The sequence below is a fragment of the Gadus morhua genome, chromosome 22, assembly GCF_902167405.1.
Source record: "Gadus morhua chromosome 22, gadMor3.0, whole genome shotgun sequence".
Classification (NCBI taxonomy): domain Eukaryota; kingdom Metazoa; phylum Chordata; class Actinopteri; order Gadiformes; family Gadidae; genus Gadus; species Gadus morhua.
The window spans coordinates 3698885-3718413 of NC_044069.1; the positions used below are offsets into that span (position 1 = coordinate 3698885).

The 19529-nt window shown below is 46.8% G+C and overlaps 1 protein-coding gene and 1 long non-coding RNA gene across 2 annotated transcripts; one reads left to right on the forward strand and one right to left on the reverse strand.

Annotated features, from left to right (window-relative positions):
• The first annotated feature begins 330 nt into the window (after positions 1 to 330).
• Positions 331 to 6615, forward strand: LOC115535428 (tapasin). Its single transcript, XM_030346628.1, has 8 exons — positions 331 to 488; positions 1641 to 1841; positions 2450 to 2698; positions 2900 to 3259; positions 3874 to 4191; positions 4921 to 5016; positions 5687 to 5712; positions 5808 to 6615. The coding sequence occupies exons 1-8, from the start codon at positions 428 to 430 to the stop codon at positions 5817 to 5819; spliced, it is 1323 nt and encodes a 440-aa protein (XP_030202488.1). The 5' UTR covers positions 331 to 427; the 3' UTR covers positions 5820 to 6615.
• Positions 6616 to 11965: 5350 nt separating this feature from the next.
• On the reverse strand, positions 11966 to 15376 carry LOC115535495 (uncharacterized). Its single transcript, XR_003974502.1, has 6 exons — positions 15318 to 15376; positions 15031 to 15237; positions 14391 to 14496; positions 14172 to 14311; positions 13614 to 13702; positions 11966 to 13251 (listed from the first exon to the last, which is right to left on the reverse strand). It is a non-coding gene; the product is annotated as an uncharacterized LOC115535495 (long non-coding RNA).
• Between the last annotated feature and the right edge of the window lie 4153 nt (positions 15377 to 19529).

Here is a 19529-nt window from a genome sequence, read left to right on the forward strand (position 1 = left end):
GAGGAAATACCCTCGGTTCCTCTGAACAACACAGAACAGCAGAACTCGCCTGCTGGCCGGAGCTCATAGCTTCCGATGTTATGACTCAGATGATGTTCAATCATTGATTCTGTGATCCAGTAGTCTAAATGGAACATAACTTAAAATAACTTCACTTAAAAAAATTGTCTACAACATTTTTGGTACTGATTTTACAGTTTCATTCTAGTAGCCTACTCTACAAGGTGAACGCATTGTGTGGTACAGCTCAAACGCGTGCAGGAGACCATCAGCGCCCCGTGAGGCCACACGGAGTACTACAACTAGTTTATAGGAAATCACGTGACGCTGACATTTTTGTTTGAAACCGAAAGTAAAGCTGAGGGTGAGGAGCCTCGACGTGTTGCCGTCACATCAAAGCTCAGCCGCTACACGGAGAGGAACAGACATGGCGCACATCGGAACCCTTCGCACACTCGTTCTGATCGTGATGTCCTGCTGGATTCAAGGTAGGCTGATGTCTCCCGCACGCTTTTGTCTTACTGCTCGTTCGAGTGGTCGGGTTTGCACACACACACACACACACACACACACACACACACACACACACACACACACACACACACACACACACACACACACACACACACACACACACACACACACACACACACACACACACACACACACACACACACACACACACACACACACTTCGTAAATCTCACCGGACGGGACCGTCACGAACGTCATCAAACCAGTGGGATGGTTTCGTTTTCACAGTTCGAAGCCAAATTAAATGTTCTTATATTAGAAGGATAATCAAATGCTTTTCAACCTAATTAGGCCTATTATATATATATTATATATATTATATTGCCGCCAGCAGCACGGGAAGGATGAGACGGGAGCCCAGGTTCAAGCAAGCAATCATGCAGTTCCGCGCCCCATGCACGGCACTGACTTATCCAAACATCGTACACGGAAAACAGCGCACCAAACAAACTACGTCATTGTCGGTTACGGTGGCGGCAACGATACACATAACATTGTTAACATTTAACAACACACAACTACACTTAACTAATTGACAACCCCAACCCATTAACCCAGCAACTACACTGTCCCCGAAAGGGTCCAAACCCCCAGAATAAATGAACCAGTATATACCAGTATAATGACCACAATATAATATTATACATTATATTATATATTATTATAGGAATATATAATATTATATATTGCGTGATTCTTCAATCCTATAATATTATACATTATATTATATAATACTACATATTATATATTGCGTGATTCTTCAAACCTATAATATGATATATAATATATTATATATTCTATTATATATTGCGTGATTCTTCAATCATTTAATATTATACATTATATTATATATATTATATAATACTACATATTATATCTTGCGTGATTCTTCCATCCTATAATATTATATATTATGTAGGTATTATAGAGCTATATATCAATAATATAATAATATATTATGTAGATCTCTTTGCGCTGTGTATGGATTGCCGCCGCCCCTTCTTTGGGGCCGTGAGGGCTGTAACTTGGTACAGCGGCAGTGTTGATAAGCTCTCACCACCACCGCCTCGTGTGACCGACGTCTCCCGGGTCTCTGCGGGTCTCAGCGGGCTCTGGAGGCGGCTGTCCCCCGCTGGAGTGCTGGTTCGTCCGGGAGAAACCGGGGGAGGGTTTGAAGCATGAGCGGACTCTGCTACACGTCAGGACGTCCCCCGACAGCCGGTCTGAAGAGACGCTAGCGGAGCCCTCCTCCTCCTCCTCCTCCTCCTCCTCTGACGTGGTCCCGGACAGAGTCTACCACGTCACCGGTGAGTGGACAAAAAGAACAATAGTTTATATGTGTTGGACCAGCCGTAGTATTATAGTTGTGAGTAGCAAGGATGATGGTGTGTGTGTCTGAGTGAGTGATTGATGTGTGTGTGATGTGTGTGTGGGTGTGTGTGTGTGTGTGTGTGTTGTGTGTGTGATGTGTGTGTGGTGTGTGTGTGTGTGTGTGTGTGTGTGTGTGTGTGTCTGTGTGTGAGTGAGTGATATGTGTGTAGTATGTGCGTGTCTGTGTATTTGTGTGTGTTGTACGTTTCAAGTCAACCATGAGTCCTTAAAATAAAATTCCATCCATCCATCTCTCACTCTCCTTTCTCCCCTCTCTCCCTCTTTCTCCTCCCCCTCCTTCTCCCTCCCCCCCTCTCTCTCTCTCCCTCTTTCTCCCTCCCTCCCCCCTCTCAATCTCTCTCTCCCTCCCTCCCCCTCTCTCCCTCCCTCCCCCTCTCTCTCACCCCCCCCTCTCTCCCTCTCTCTCTCCTCCCTCTCCCTCCCCCCCCCTCTCTCTCTCACTCTCTCGGTCTCTTTCTCTCCCCATCCCTCCCCCTCTCTCCCTCTCCCTCCCCCTCCCCCTCCCCCTCCCCTCTCCATCCAGATGGCTCCGCCTCTCTGCTCCACCCCTCCCTCCACCCCCCCCAGGGCTCTCTGGTCAAACCCCAGTGTGAGCTCCACCCCTTCCTCCCGCAGCCCGCCGATGTCCAATGGGCCGCCTCGCTCACCGACTCCGCCCTCAGCCCCGCCCACCTGCAGGCTGATTGGCTGTCTGCTACCATCCTGGGCCTCGACGGGGGGCTGGCTCTGTCCACGGTCGCCCGCGCTGCCACGGCAACCATCCATCCCCACGGTACTGATGAGAGGAGAAGGGATTCAAACCCCTGTACTCAGCATCGGGGGGCGAGAGTTACTAGTTCATAGTTTATAAATGAGGTGGCTTTGAGGTACAAACATAAATAGGTAGCCAGTTAAATGCCCCATTTACCTCTCTCTCCCTCCTCCTCCTCCTCCTCCTCCTCCCCCTCCTCCCCCTCCTCCCCCCCCCCTGCAGTGGTTCTGAGCGTGCTCACTGAGACCGTCTCGGTGCGGTGCGGACTGGGCGAGCCGGTGCTGCTGGACTGCCGCTTCTGGGCGGACCCCTCGTCCCCGCTGTCGTCGGGGGGCTTCGCCGTGGAGTGGCGGTACCAGTTCAGGGGTCAGGGCCGCCTGGTCCTCGCCTACGACGGAAAGACGGACCGCCTGGCCCCCGGCCCGCAGGAAGGGGCGGCGTTGGACTTCGCCGGCCTCCACGCCTCAGGAAACGCGTCGCTGGTCCTGCAGGAAGCCGAGGCGCGGCACTCGGGGACGTACGTCTGCGCCGTGCACCTGCCCCACCTGCTGGCCCAGGTGACCGTGGAGCTGGAGGTGGTAGGTGAGGACCGCCTCTGATGAGGTCATAGAGCTAGAGGCGGTGGGTGAGCTCTGATGATGTCATAGAGCTGGAGGCTGTGGGTGAGGATGATGGAGATAAGATTCTCAGAATCCAGAGCAGATCTTTGTGAGACAGAAAACCAGTGACAAAGGTAACCAGTGCGTCACATGTAGGGTTTACTGTAGTATTCGGCAGATGTTCCACAGCCTTTGCAACCAAGCAAATTAAAATTCAGTCGGAAGTATATCAGGGCCTTTAAACCATTTAACACATTAAGGCCAAGTGGAAACTGCTCAGAAAAATACAAATTTTTCCCTGGTAACTAGTCACCTTTATTATCGAGTAAATCAGTTACTTACTCAGTTACTTTTTGGAACAAGTAGTGAGTAACTATAACTCATTACTTTGTTAAAGTATCGTTCCCAGCCCTGGTCACGTGACAGCGACCCGTTGAGACTCAGGTCAGAGCGCTGGACCTGAGAGAGGACGCCCCAGACCAGAGGGCTCAGTGCTGCTCCGGCGGCAGAGAGAGTCCGGGGCCCGAGGCCCCCCAGTGTTGTCACCACGAGCCGTGAAGACCCCTAACATGGCCTCCTTCCTGTGGCCCCCTGCAGAGCCCCCCTCCCTCTCCATCAGCCCCTCCCCGCTGCCCCTCGCCGCCCCCGGCCAGGTGCTCAGCGTCCGCTGTGAGGCGTCCGGCTTCACCCCCCTCCCCCTGGAGCTGAGCTGGGAGTTCCTGGGGGCGGACGGGGCCCCCGCGGCCCTGGGGGAGGCCAGCCTGTCCGGCCACCGGGAGGCCTGGGACGGCACCTACAGCCAGAGCAGCCTGCTGCAGCTGGACACCAGCGCCCTGGGCCGGGGGGGGGGGCTGGTGTGTGTGGCCCGACACCGTGGGGGGACCAGGCGCTCCAAGGTCGCCCTAGAGGTCATAGGTGAGGGACGGGATGGGCTCCGGCCTGAGTCTGTGCACACACCTGGAGGAACACACCTGTAGAAACACACCTGGAGGAACACACCTGTAGAAATAAACCTGTAGAAACACCTGTAGAAACAGACCTGGAGGAACACACCTATAGAAACACCTGTAGAAACACACCTGTAGAAACACCTGTAGAAAGACAGAACACACCTGTATCTATTGACACAGATTCCGGAACACACGTATAGAACACATCTTTATAAACACACCTGTAGGAATACACCTGTAGGAACACATCTGGAATATACCTGTATAAACATACCTGTACATATACACCTGTATTGACACACCTTTATGAATACACCTGTATTGGCACACCTGTGTAAACACAGCTGTAGGAATATACCTGTAGAAACACATCTGTATCTACTGACACACCTTTAAGAACAAACCTGTGTAAACACAGATGTAGGAATATACCTGTAGAAACATATCATAATGAACACACCTGTATCTATTGACACATGAATACAACGGTTGACTATTGCTTCTGTAAAGCCTTTCTCATAAAAAACACGTATGTACTCAAATGTTTGTTGTATAGAGTAGAACGGAGCGTGAGGTTTAGAGTTCATCAAGGAGATGAGCAGCAGACAGGTGAGTGTTGGCTGGAGCCCAACAGGGACGTGAGCCAGGGGGCGGGACTGACCTGTGGGGGGTTGTGCTGGGGGGCGTGTTTCAGGGTTCAGCACCCCCTCCATCCAGGACTCCATGGCGATGGTTGGCATGGCGCTGCTGCTCTACGGAATCATCACACTGGCCTTCAGGAACTTTGCTGGTACTGAAATACATAGTAGTAACTAGTACTGCTACCACCACATAGTAGTAGTTTGAGTACTGCTACCACTACATAGTAGTAGTACTAATACTACTACCCCCACATAGTAGTAGTACTAGAACTGTTACCACCACTACTTCTACCATTCCTACTCCTAATACATAATATAATCAGTCCCTCTAGGATTTCGCATATTTTTTAATTGTAAAAAGACGCGGAAATGATTGGGATTCAATAATAATTCATGAATTAAAGACAAATGTCATTTGTCCAGCAAGAATAAAACGAAACGGCATAACTCGAGAAACTGGATATATGAGTGGCATATTTCAGGCGTTCATAAACAAGGAAGTGAATTCGTAAATAGACATGAGCTTTTGTGTTTGGGAGTGGGATGTTTAGTCCAACTGGCGGGAAAGTGCAACCATTGCTCCAACTTGCATTAATGCCGCAGTGTGTTGACGTATTTACAGATTAAACGAGGATTGGTCAAAGTTGCGGGAATAGTCGCAATCTGTGAATCCGGTAACTTCCGGAGGGACTGACTAATGATAATAATAATGTTATTCAAACTAATACTAAGGCCATGGTAGGCTGTAGCTGTGTCTGTCTTAAAGCCTGGGTGTTCCCGACTCACTCTTCTTCTACTCTTGTGTTTTCCTCCACACAGGTTCAGACGGGGTCAGACCCAAGGAGGTGAGGTGTCGTCCCAGGGCCTCTTCAGGTCAACATAGCCACACCCACCAGCAGAGATTCACTGTCTTCTCACTGCCATCTTCTTCTCCCAACAGAAAGACCAATGAGCAGGCAGGGAGCTCGTCGCCCTGGAAACGCTTCAGCCAATCAGCGCTTCTCCTCCTGCTCCCCTGATGTGTAGACACACTGTAGTCTGGGATCGAAGACGTGTGTTGACTGTCTGTGTTTTCTACGTGTGAAATGTTAATATTTTGTGTGTGTGACCGTCAAGGTTGTTAATTTTGCATTAGCTTCTATGCATAGTTCTATAGTCTGGCTCTGGGCTAGCTATTTAAAATAGCAGGAATGAGGAACTGGAAAATAGTGTTAAACACTTTATTTTAATGCAATCGATTATTATTATTTGTGGCTGTCCTCCCACCAGTAAATGGTTTCCAGTCTTACCGAGGTACATGGGAATGATTGCGTCATAAGAGGAATAAATTACCTTTAACCTCCATTGATAGGGTACTATTTATGAAGACTTTTCTTTTAAGGTGCTGGTTTGGAAATGTGGCAGGGAAATATGTAGAAAACACAAATGGCCTTTAGAATATAGAAAAAATATACAAATATTGAACTCCATAAAGACGTCACTTACTTATTAAACACTGTAGCACAAGAGCTATTAATTCCAGTAAAAATAACAACTTTTACAAACCAACCAAATGGTTGCCCTCGTCTTGCGATAAGATTGTGTTGCGTGTGTGTGTGTGTGTTTGTGTGCGCGCGTGTGTGTTTGTGCGCGTGTGCGCATGTGTGCGTGCGCCCTGAAATGACATTGTGCACTTTTTGCAATCTTTTTTTGAAAATCTAAGCTTCGCTCAATAATTCCTAAGGTTTAAAATAAAGATTTTCAAAGGATCCAGTGTTTTTTTGGGAATTCAAACAAGTTTAACAGTGCAGCCGCCTCACACATGACGTTTAAAACTGCGGTCAAATGAGCCGCCATTCGTTCATCCGCGGTTAAGCCAGCCGTCACACAAAATCTTCGTGCACCTTTACTCTAAACAGCCTTTGGGTGGTATCTCGCAACGTTTTCAAAATAAAACCCTTCACCTACGTGTGTAGATATATAGAACACTAGCTGTCTTACGGCGGCGTCTAGAATGTCCAAACTTGCGGACATCTTGCCAGTCAGCTGCTCACACATAACATTGTGTTGGTAGTGGTAGGCTACATGTACTTTATAAATAACCATAACTTGCTACATTCTCAACCGTTTTACCAACGGTTTGGTTTCTTACAAACCTTATTAACGTGGTTATAATATTGTACCTATTTTAGAACATTTCATTTTTTTTAGAATCTAACATAGCCTAATTATTCATCAGTATCAAGTATGCAGTGCCGTACAGGGACGCGGGAAGTCGGGGTAGGGTGCTGCAGCACACCCCCCCCCCCCCCCCCCCCCCCCCCTGGCGGCCTCTGGCTGTAACTGCAAGTGAGAAGGTTTTCTGAACAAATCAATACTTTTTTTTTTTTGTATAATTTTATCATACATGATTTTTCATTAAATTATTGACATCCACCCTTTTTATGATATCTATCATATTATCATTTAATTTTATTTATAACATTGTCTGTGTAGGCTGACGTAGGCTATGACGCACAAGCTAGAACTGTCCATAGCTGAATATGGTACTATGCTGATTTTACATAAACATGTTGGTGTTCAACATCTGTTGTAGTGAACATTCTAAAACTGGTGTAAAATGTTGCATGCATATTAATAGACACGTTGAATGTTATCGTTATGATTCTGGAATCCCGCACGTAAACTGGTTGGCAAAAAAAGAGCAAAGACGGACGGTTCACTTGACGGAGAAACCGTCACTTTCCTCATATCAGACAACTCGTAACTCTGGATGAAAATTAAGGCTTTCTATTATTGTCACTTTCGTTTGTAAACCTTTAGAAATAACCTCCTGAATCCTCGTTATAACGCTGTGTATAATGCCGGACCGCAACAGCCTGTCGGCATGTTGTTAGTGTGTGAAATTCAGCCCAGTATCAGCCGAGTTGACTCTAATTTCCACTTTGTTTACTTGCTAACGTTTGTGAATAACAGTGGCTAGTTGGCAGAACTCTTTTTACACACCAGTAGAGTGTTTACCAGAGCGGAGCCCTGAATGTGACGTCAACCGTCATCTCGTCTCTGTAAACAATGGATGTTGCGCAGCATTTATTATGATGTCATTATATAGATTCTCTCTCAGAACCCCCCCCCCCTCGGACTGACTTCCCGCGTCCCCGGTGCCGTAACTACATCTCTGACGTTTATAACAAAACAAACCGTTTGAAAATGCAGCAAGGTGGTTATGGTTATTTAAAACGTACATGTACCACTACCAAGTCAACACAGTGTTATGGGTGAGCAGCTGACTGTGGCAAGTTGGCCGCCAGTGCGGACCTTCGACTCCATTGGCCAGCAGAATATGCATGTGTACGTTTTTCAAATGACATTTTCTCTAAATCTATACAGTAAAATCACATGGTTCCTTGCGTTCAAGTAGTCAGTACAACAGTTAGTATGGTCATATCAGTCAGTGCCGGAACTTATGTGAAATCCGGTCTATAGCCCACTTCAAAGTGCTGATATAATGCAATTTGCAAAGGCGAGAATATGCATGTGTACGTTTTTCAAATGACATTTTCTCAAAATCTATACAGTAAAATCACATGGTTCCTTGTGTACAAGTAGTCAGTACAACAGTTATGGTCATATCAGTCAGTGCCTGAACTTAGGTAAAATTCGGTCTATAGCCCACTTCAAAGTGCTGACATAATGCAATTAGCAAAGGCGAAAATATGCATATGCGAGATTTTCACCTAATGTTCTAGGTACTTGTCTGCTACAGACTTCTCTTGGCGGACCTACATTTCAACAGTATATGGTATAAACTCTTCCCTCCTGATAATCTCACCTGTCAATCAAACAGACTAACACTGTTTGATATTAAAATAAACGAACAAGAACTAATGATATTTCCTGAATAATCTGCTATTTGAGATCTGAGAGACCTGCATTAATGTAGGCTAGTCCTGTTGTCATTTACCAAGTATGAAAATAACCCTGACTACTTGAAATATAGCCCATTGTAAATTATTATATTCCACTATATTCTTTAATGAGTGTATTCTCCGTATATTTCTTTCATATAATATTGTAAATTGTTTGTTATGTAGACCAACTTGAGGATACCGTTTTTAACCTAATATTTACATTACTATAAATTGAATTGATATATTGCGGAATCATGAATAAAAACCCAATTCAATAGTGTTTCACTTTTCTGACTTTAATAAAAAGGACGAGAAATGGAATCGTTGCACTTTCAGTTGAACCGATATTTGCAGGGGGAAAGGTAGGCCTACATCATGTTTCTGCACATAACATAGATCCTAGATTTGTTCAAACAAAATGGATATTTGAAGAACTTTAATCAAGTTATCCCAGAAAAGCACGAACACACACACACATTTATTCTGTCAACCTTTTCGCATTGCACATAATAAATAAAATAACCTTTCCCTGCAGGTGTCATGGGCAGTTTGTGTCCTTCAATGAACCCCTCTGACGGTCCTGCTCTCCCTCCAGCTGGGCTGGGGGTCCCGGCTCTCTCAGATACAACGGTCAATTGAAAAGCAAGCTTAAAGGTTGGGTAGGTGATTTGCGAAACGCCAGCAGATTTTGAAAATACACAACTCAAATGGTCCTACCCCCTCTCCTTCAACGCTGACTCTGACTCCACCCATTCCAAGTACCTGGACGCGCAATCATGCACGAGCGCGAACAGAGATGCGCGAGAGAGAGCCAGGCTAGAGTAGGTTTTCGTTTAACAACATGGCACTACATTCAGCTGTAAGTTGCACCCAGTACCGCGGGAAGTAGGAGTGCTGGGGGTGCTGCAACACCCCCTGTCCGAGGCCCTGTCTTATCACAGAAAACGATCATTTCTAAAAACTCCGGCCAAAGTGGAGATTTCTGAAAACGCCGGTTATGTGTTGTCGTGTCAACGGGGAGAAACGGGATTTTAGGTTCTGAAGCGTCACATTATGCACCAGGAAATGCTTAACGTCATGTGAGCGCCCGCTGTACCGTATTGGTCCGAATATAAACACAAACCCCATTGTAAGACGACCTATATTTGGAAAAAAGATTTGAAGACCAGATCCGTTTTTTATGAATAAATAAATTGTATTCATTGAAATAATATACGAAAATAAAAAGGCATCGAATAAAACACTGCATTGCCACTAAACAGTAGTGCAAATAGGCCGTACTGATGTGTACACCAAAGACTATTCCTGACACTCCTCTGCCCCGCTGTGTTCGCTCTGGCTGTGGTCGCTCCGAACTGTTTCGGCCCGTGGCAAAGCGAGTCATCCTCGCTGCTGTCCAACGCATTTTGAGACGCAGCATTTATTTAATGCTCATATGACCTAGTGCTGAAAAAAGGTTATATGAAAAAGTGTGAGGGTGGCGGGGGTGCGCTAAACTTGTTCTGTGAGCAGCTGGATGTGAACGATCGATTTTCAACTGTCCGCGCATGCACTGGTGTAATTGAGCTGCGCTGCTATACATCTTTTTTTATCAATGTAACGAGTTGCGAGTCTAGTGGCTGAGTTTTTTTTTTTCCCAGCACCCCCTGCTGAGAATACGTTCTCGCTGCAATGGTTGGACCAGATGTTATAAACATTAAACGGTCACATAAATCATTACTATTTTTAGAAAATGTATGTTTGTTTCATATAATTGTATTGGAAGTCCTGGTTTTCACTAGGGTTGCCGCGGTGTGGACATTTTCACAACGAGTAATACACTCGTCTCCACACCGGTATTACCGAGTATAAACGGTATAAACTTTGAAACTAGGTCAACCGCCACACAAGCATCGGTTTTTAGACCCTTCTCGTCCTTCAGTTGCCGCCAACGTTCGAAAGCAGCGCCTAGGATTATTCTTGATTTCAGTTTTTCTCTTTCAGCGTTTTTATTATCAATTACTCTCTGAAAAAGAGTTTTCCTTCTCTTTGCTGGTGGTGGTGGTGGGGATGGTGGCGTCTTGTCTGCCATGGAAATTGTCTTCTACTGCTAGGTCCAAATGTGGATTAACTATAGTTCCAGTAGCTACCGCAGGATAACAACAAACAGGAGCTTGCTCTGGGTCACGAGCTCTGGGTCACGAATACTGCACGAAGGGGTCGCGCGCGGGGGAGGGGGAGTGCAGTACGACCGTTTGATTGACGTACTTACTGTCCAATGCAACTCGGTGGCAATGGAAATGAATGGCTGGAGTTTTTCGAGCCCTGCCCGTTCCACAGATGATTGACTTGTTTGATTTTCATGTCAGTACTTCTAACTCAGTGGCTGTAAGCGGGTTATGATAAGGATTTCAAGTAATTTTGCAAAAATGGCCAAAAAAGCAAATCACCTATACAACCTTTAACATAGGTGCTGGTAGTAGTAATACCAGTTCTACAATTACCTCTCGTGTAGCTAATCCTGCGGATCATTTCTGCCATCTCAATGTATGGATTTAGCCTAAATTCTGTGAACATTTCTCCAATCGTTGTACATGAAGGGTATTCACAGATCTCTTGGCCAAGAAAGGAGAGTTGAGGGTCCTGCATGTTAATTAACGTTTACAATTAATTTCCCTCACCGAGAAATTTCACAAATCCGCTCACAATATGTTGACAGGACACCGAAACAGCCTGCCCTGGCCATCATATCCCTTCTTTTCCGGGTAGGCTATGCTAGGTTATTAACTTATCCTGGAAATGATAATATATTAAACAAATCCCAGCACCACACCAAAAGGAGGCAGCAAATCAGAGCTAAACATATCTATCTGCGTTTCATTTCCACATGGTAAGAGAGCAACACAAAACAGGTTTATAATATTTGGATGTTTTATTTTCTAGCAGGTTACATTTCATTAGTTTTTACAGAATCTGATATTTGGAGCCATTTGCAAATATGCTCATAAATTACATGATTTGTAATCCTTATCGAAAGAAATCATAAAAGAATGAGGTGGTTAATGATCAATATTGGGATCAACAGTGATCACCCTACTAATGTAGGCATTACGTATGCAGGCAGAAAAAGAAAAGTTCCCATTAAGGTCTCATGTGAAACACCACAGGTCTGAAATACTCAGGGAGTATTCCTGAGAGCCTGGAGCTCACGGGACAACATTCACACACATTCTGCTTCATGAAGAGGTCAGATTATCGTCAGACCATAGACATTACGTCAAAGGACACTGAACATTTGGCGAACAAATGCGGCAAACAAAGGTTCAAATATCCTCCAAAGCACTTCAAGCCCTCAAAGAATGAAACTCAAAACGCAGATGAGGTAAAAGAAGAAACTTCTAAATTATAGTGGAGCGACCCAGGGACAAGTCTGGTTTGGGTTAAAGATTATGGATGGTTAACTTTGTGTAACATGTTTGGACAAGCAAGTTTAGGTTTTAGGCAAGCGACTTCAGGTATTAGGCATGCGACTTCAGGCAAGCGACTTCAGGTATTAGGCAAGCGAGTTTAGCCAAGCAAGTACAGGCAAGCGAGTCAAGCTAAGCAAGTTTTATGCAAGCGAGTTCAGTTATTATGCAAGCGAGTCAAGCTGAGCAAGTTAGGTTTTAGGCAAGCGAGTTTAGGCAAGCGAGTTTAGGCAAGCGAGTTTAGGCAAGCGAGTTTAGGCAAGCGAGTTCAGGCAAGCGAGTTCAGGCAAGCGAGTTCAGGCAAGAGAGTTCAGGCAAGAGAGTTCAGGCAAGAGAGTTCAGGCAAGAGAGTTCAGGCAAGAGAGTTCAGGCAAGAGAGTTCAGGCAAGAGAGTTCAGGCAAGAGAGTTCAGGCAAGAGAGTTCAGGCAAGAGAGTTCAGGTATTAGGCAAGCGAGTTTAGGCAAGCGAGTTTAGGCAAGCGAGTTTAGGCAAGCGAGTTTAGGCAAGCGAGTTCAGGTATTAGGCAAGTGACGCGAGTTTAGCCAAGCAAGTTCAGATTTTATGCAAGCGAGTTTAGACAAGCGAGTTTAGGCAAGCAAGTTTAGGTAAGAGAGTCAAGTTACTTTAGGCCTCACTTTATTTGCGGTTAAATTGCGGCATTAGGTTTAGAAAGAAGGTTAAGAGCCAGGCTCAGGTTTGCTTCCAGCCTCGTCCCTCTAGTCGCTCCCTATAAAGAGGATTCCCAGCTACCGTGTTAAAATACAACAGCTGGGATTACAGATATGGAGTACGGAAATAAATGACAAAGATTGATTCAAACATTCTTCCCCCAAAATGTGGTGCAACATAATGGAGAAAATAATGACTTTCTCTCCATTGAAACCCAGTCATATCTTACGATCTCACGAGGTCCCGCCGCAAGGGGCGGACTTACAAACTCTATAGAGTGTGCACTGCGTGTTAATGTTGGGTGTGGATTAATGTGCTGGTGTAGCCAGGGATCCTCAGGGTTTATGGGGGCGTAGGACACACTGGTGTAGTTCAGTGCTGTGAAGTAAATTGATGCAAAAAGTAGAATCAGTTTCTAGGGCAATCAAATGTCTATAAATACAGGAACAGCCCCATCTGGTCTCAATCAGCATTTGATTCCATAGACTTAAATTAGCGAAAAAACAAGCATTTATTTACCGCAACAGTCCTAGTGAACCAGGTTTCAAAAAAAGACAATACGAGCCTCCAGGTGCATTGGAGTTACTGCATTTAATTAACTTCAAATTAATTAAGAGCACACTAGTCAGTGGAGATGTTCACAGAAAAGACTGGTCTTCAGACCTTGATAAAGATCAGGAGGGATTATAGAATTGCCGTTGGACGCGTTAGGTCTGTTCAAGGAGGAAGTAAATATTTACCAGCGTTGGGTCTCTGCACCGCGACACCCAGCTGCCGCACATCTGGTCTCCCTTCAAGTCGCCTGAAGGAGAGGTCAACTTTATTGAACCTAAGGGGAATGGTCACATGAAAAGGTAAGGATAAATCAAAGCTAAACATAGAAAGGATGAAACAAGCATTGTCCAACATGGGGTTCGGCGATATTTTGATGTAAAAACATTTAGGTGTACGATCCAACCATCAAAAACAGGCTCTTATCATGTTTCCAATGTGCCCAGAGTAGCTACGCCCTCATCGGCCACCAGGTGGCAGACTTGATTTTGTCAGTAGAAGGAGCAAAATAGCCATCCAGCTTGATTACAGCAATAGTAGAGGAGCGAGTCAAAAGAATGCGTTTGAGCACCTTCAGCCATTGGCTCTTGTTCATGGACATCCCACTGATTGGCTGAAATAAGATCTTATTCTCTAGAAAGTTTGTTACAGAGGAAGCCCCTAGTATCAAAGCAACATACCCGCCAAACAAAACTAACCGTTGAATAAATGAAAATGTCTTCAAGATAGTCAATCCAGCATCTTACCGGTTCCACAGAGTCTCTAGTCTGCTGCGCTGCGGGCCTTTGGTCCGTCCTCTGCTCCGGAGTATAAGGAACCAGTCAGTCATCAAGCTGCTTGGTCTCTTCAAAGATGTGGTGGTTTGACCGCCTGCACCTTGAGGACGCTGTGGATACGGTATGGGACCCTTTATCAGCAGATCTGAACTGCAGAACTTTAATCACATCAGCTGTAGATTTATATACCTTCTCCGGAAAGATGAGGGGGGGGGGGGGGGGGGGGGGTGGTCGTCAGCCCCTGAGCAGTGATCTTCATCCCCAGTGATCTTCATCCCCAGTGACTCCTTCAATCCTGCTGGAGCAAACACTCAGTTACCATTTGGAGATAACCCAGCTACCCTAGTGTACTCACTACCCTAGTGTACTCACTACGAAGTGATACAACCCGGTTCAGTGTTTCCCCCAGACTATGTCTGAGTCAAGGTGGTGGGGGGGGGGGTCTTTGGTGAGGGTTTCAGTTCGCAATAATACATACAACCGCCTTTTCAATTCCATTCAAAATGCTTTATGGCACGACTATTGTTTTTAACAGTATAACCGTCAAATTATTTATCTATATTTTTTGTACTTGAGGAAAGTATGCGTTCTTTCTACGAGTTTTGCACTTTGTTGTTGCATAATTATTTTTTTATATATAATTTTTCTACATTGGTAGTCGAGGCGGGGCCCTACTGTTTAGACGGCCTTAACCACACAGCGCTGGGGGAAACACTGCAGCTACTTGAGTTAAACATTAGAGTTTAGTCCCCACATGGCGATACCACCAGTTCATGGCTGCGCTCTTTGATTTTCTCGTTGATCAGATTGACCTGGAGGAAGAGCTTACCTTCCATGGATGAGGAGCTGGTTGGTCTAATCACGAGCCGCCTTCGGACCTCCACCGCCGGATCCCCCAGCCGTCCTCCACCGCCGAGACCGTCTCCTCCAGGACCTCCACCGGGCCACCCACCTGGACCTCCACCGCCGGGACCGTCTCCTCCAGGACCTCCACCGGGCCGACCGCCTGGACCTCCGAAACGTCGCCTCATTTCTTCTGAAATGTGACACACGGTCTATTTGCACCCCGGACATTCCTCCCCGTTCACGATGCACTGTAGAAGAGTTTAGCCTTACTGGATGAGGAGCCGCCGCCGCCGGGCCCTCCAGGACGCCGCCGCCGCCGGGCCCTCCAGGACGCCGCCGGGGCCCTCCAGGACGCCACCGGGGCCCTCCAGGACGCCGCCGCCGCCGGGGCCCTCCAGGACGCCGCCACCGCCGCCGCCGGGGCCCTCCAGGACGCCGCCACCGCCGCCGCCGGGGCCCTCCAGGACGCCGCCACCGCCGGGCCCTCCAGGACGCCGCCGCCGCCGCCAGGTGGACGCCACCGCCAGGACCTCCAGGTTGGTCCGTACCACCTTTCCAGGCCCTCCAGGTTGGTCTCCGCCGTCGCCTCCAGGATGGCTGCCGCCGGCGCCTCGAGGCTCTCCAGGACCTCCAGGTTGTCCTCCTCCAGGATGGCCGCTGCCACCGCCTCCAGGACCTCCAGGTTGGCCTCCGCCTCCAGGCCCGCCGTTGCCTCCAGGACCTCTGCCGTCTCCAGGCCTTCCAGGTTGGCCGCCTCCAGGCCCTTCTGAAACGTGAGACACAAGTTCCAGTTGCACACTGGAACATTTCTCCCCTTTCATGATGCACTGAAGAAGAGTTTAACTTCACTGGACGAGGAGACGCCACCTGGCCCTCCATGCCGCCCCTTCCAGGTTGGACGCCTCCAGGACCTCCAGGCCACCGCCGCCTCCAGGCTGGCCTCCGCCTCCAGGCTGGCCTCCGCCTCAGTCCTTCTGAAAGGCGAATGACACGTTCCAGTTGCACACTGCACATTTCTCCCCGTACATGATGCAGATCATCAACTCCTCTGCTTTAGCTCCCACAGATCTCCCTGATGCCCTACTGTGCAGCCTTGAGTGAGGCATTATTTAACCCAACAGCCAGCCACACACACCTAGCCTACATCCTGGAGCTGGTCCTAGTGGCTGAGAATGCAGCGGACATTTTTCAGAACACTTCAAAGCTGCTGTGGCTGCATGTCAAAGGTTTAATTCTAAACAATTCACCAAGCCTAGAAAGAAATGTGCAGCTGTGCAGTTCCGCGTCTCACCGTTCTGCATCCGTTGGGCTGCACAGCTCCCGGCCTTCCCTCCATCTGCAGCGAGCGCCTCCAGACGACCGCCACGGACCTCACGGCGAGCACCTCCAGACGACCGCCACGGACCTCACGGCGAGCGCCTCCAGACGACCGCCACGGACCTCACGGCGAGCACCTCCAGACGACCGCCACGGACCTCCAGACGAGCACCTCCAGAGGACCGCCACGGACCTCCAGACGAGCACCACCAGGACGACCGCCTCCGTCACCTCTACTGAAACAAGACACAATCCATTTCAACACTGGAGACTTTTTTCTCCTCGCTCACTCAGATGTCAGCAGCTCATCTTGTCCCATTCTGTGCGTTCTTGAGAAGTATCATTTCCCATAAACTCCAGGGATGGCTGAATTCCAGTTTTATTCTGAACCGTTTGACCACGCCATGGAGGAGTTTATAGGATGTGCAGCTCCACGGCTCACCCGTCTGTTCCTGTAGGACTGAACGCCTCCTGGCCACCTGCAGCTCCCAGCTCCAGACCCTCTGTTGAAGCCTCGGGGAGTACAAGCCGCTCCTGAACAAAAACAAAACACTGTTCAGAAATCATTTGGGACTCATCATGAAGCATGAGCTTGGGTAGACAATTTTCAAATCCTGTGTATGATTAATCGTTATAAAAATGTAATTAATAGAACTATACACATTTGTACTTCTATAAAACATTTAATGAATAGTGGGAAACTACACAAGAAAAGTAAATGAAGTTTTAACGCGGTTATATTAGTAAAGTATTACCCAACGAGTCAATAAATGGTGACCACATTTTATTATTATTAACTATTTAGTGCTTCACTAAATTCCTATAGCAAGAGGAAACGTTACTCCCCTTCATTGGTGATGTTCATGTTCCTCGATATCTTCCAATGGACTCGTTGTGAAATCCTTCTGGATCCTCTGCGTTGAAGTGCGTTGTTCAATTACCAAGGGGCGTGTCTATAGGGCGCGATCTAAAATGGATCGACGGCTATGCCATTGGATAGGCCTCGACTAATCGTAGCATTGGAACGGGTGATGAGCAGTCGTTCGTTCTTTTAGTGAAAATATAGTCTTTAGTTCACTAACTTCCATCTTTGTTGTTGAAACACCGCTACATGTTGCGTATATCCAACCTCACATTAGATAAAGGGTTGTGATTGGTCGTTCTATTTCGTACCGGATAACGGAGGGGCGCCTGACCGCATCTTTGAAGAGCAAATTATATACGAGGTCCGTCTAGTTCCGAAGCTATTGGTGAAATACGCAAAACGTCCAACAGGCAGTAATGATCATCCACAGAACATAGGCGAATTAAAAACACATTGCACGACCGGCGGTCAACAGCAGCAGCAAGTGTATTGAAAGTGGAAAAGTAGTAAAGAGAAGAATAGAATTGGGAGAGTGGTGTGCAAGTCAGACACCGCATCTAACCCAGGACCACCTTGCAGATCACAAGCAGCAAACCTTCTACCAGACCAACCAAGCACACAACAGGCCCCCAGTCAGTAAAGTCAGTCAGACAGGTTTCCACAGAAGGGCTACGGCTCAGTGGGGTTATGGGTTGAGATTTTTCAGACATGTGAAGTCGGACACGTTTCAAGTTATCCGTGGATTCCTGAGGGCAGTGAAGTATCTGCAGAAGGTGAAGTCCAGGTCCAGCGTTCTGCCGCATTGACCACGAGATCTTTAACCGAGTGGGACCGCCTCTGTTTGTAGTAGGCCTGCAACAGTTTGTGTTCAACAGCGTGGAGGTCCTGTAGTTTCCATCAGAGTTGCTGCAGTTCTTCCATGCTGCTTCCACAGTGAGCAGAGGACACTTCCCAGTGTGGTGGTCGGTGATGTAGCGGTCCGCAGCGTTAGTTAGTCAGTCGATCCCATAGATAAACCACTCAACACAAACTACCACTTCCATCAGCAAATCCACATTAACCCCCAGCGGTAAAACATGTACAATAGAGGGGCGAGAACAGACGACAGGAGGAGATCGGGAGAGTAACATGTGCAGTGCTCATGAAGGAAGTACCCCGCGTTACTCACTGCGTGTGTCCCGGTGGCGGGGGGTCCATGTCGGTGGCCACGATGTCCGGATTGTTCAACCCACGCAATCCAACGCAAAAAAAAAACGATTAACATCCGTCACGGTGGGGGCGCTTTATGAGGAGAGGCGGGGGAGACGCAGCTGAAATCAATTAAGAACTAGTGAGTTCAGGCACTGACTGATATTACCATACTAACTGTTGTACTGACTACTTGTACACAAGGAACCATGTGATTTTAGTGTATCGATTTAGAGAAAATGTCATTTGAAAAACGTACACATGCATATTCTCGCCTTTGCAAATTGCATTATGTCAGCAATTTGAAGTGGGCTATAGACCGAATGTCACATAAGTTCAGGCACTGACTGATATGACCATACTAACTGTTGTACTGACTACTTGACCACAAGGAACCATTTGATTTACTGTATAGATTTTGAGAAAATGTCATTTGAAAAACGTACACATGCATATTCTGCTGGCCAATGGAGTCGAAGGTCCGCACTGGCGGCCAACTTGCCACAGTCAGCTGCTCACCCATAACACTGTGTTGACTTGGTAGTGGTACATCATGTACTTTTTAAATAACCATAACCACCATGCTACATTTTCAAACGGTTTGTTTTGTTATAAACGTCAGAGATGTAGTTACGGCACTGCATACTTGATACTGATGAATAATTATGTTAGATTCTAAAAAAAAATTGAAATGTTCTAAAATAGGTACAATATTATAACCACGTTAATAAGGTTTGTAAGAAACCAAACCGTTGGTAAACCGGTTGAAAATGTAGCAAGTTAAAAAAATTAGAACTTATAAATGTGAAATGACTTAATAATATGGTTATTTAAAAAGTAAATGTACCAGTACCAAAACAATGTTATGGGTGAGCAGCTGACTGGCAAGATGTCCGCAAGTGCGGACATTCTAGAGTCTAGACGCCGCCGTAAGACAGCTAGTGTTCTATATATCTACACACGTAGGTTAAGGGTTTTATTTTGAAAACGTTGCGAGATACCACCCAAAGGCTGTTTAGAGTAAAGGCGCACGAAGATTTTGTGTGACGGCTGGCTTAACCTGCGGATGAACGAATGGCGGCTCACTTTAAGATACAAGATACAAGCGGACA

What these genes read in the sequence shown, in the direction of transcription:
- LOC115535428 (XM_030346628.1), top strand. Translation starts at nt 428, where the DNA reads ATGGCGCACATCGGAACCCTTCGCACACTCGTTCTGATCGTGATGTCC. An exon ending in GATGTCCTGCTGGATTCAAG is followed by an intron (nt 489 to 1,640) that starts GTAGGCTGATGT and finishes TGCGGGTCTCAG; the next exon opens with CGGGCTCTGGAGGCGGCTGT. An exon ending in CAGAGTCTACCACGTCACCG is followed by an intron (nt 1,842 to 2,449) that starts GTGAGTGGACAA and finishes CTCTCCATCCAG; the next exon opens with ATGGCTCCGCCTCTCTGCTC.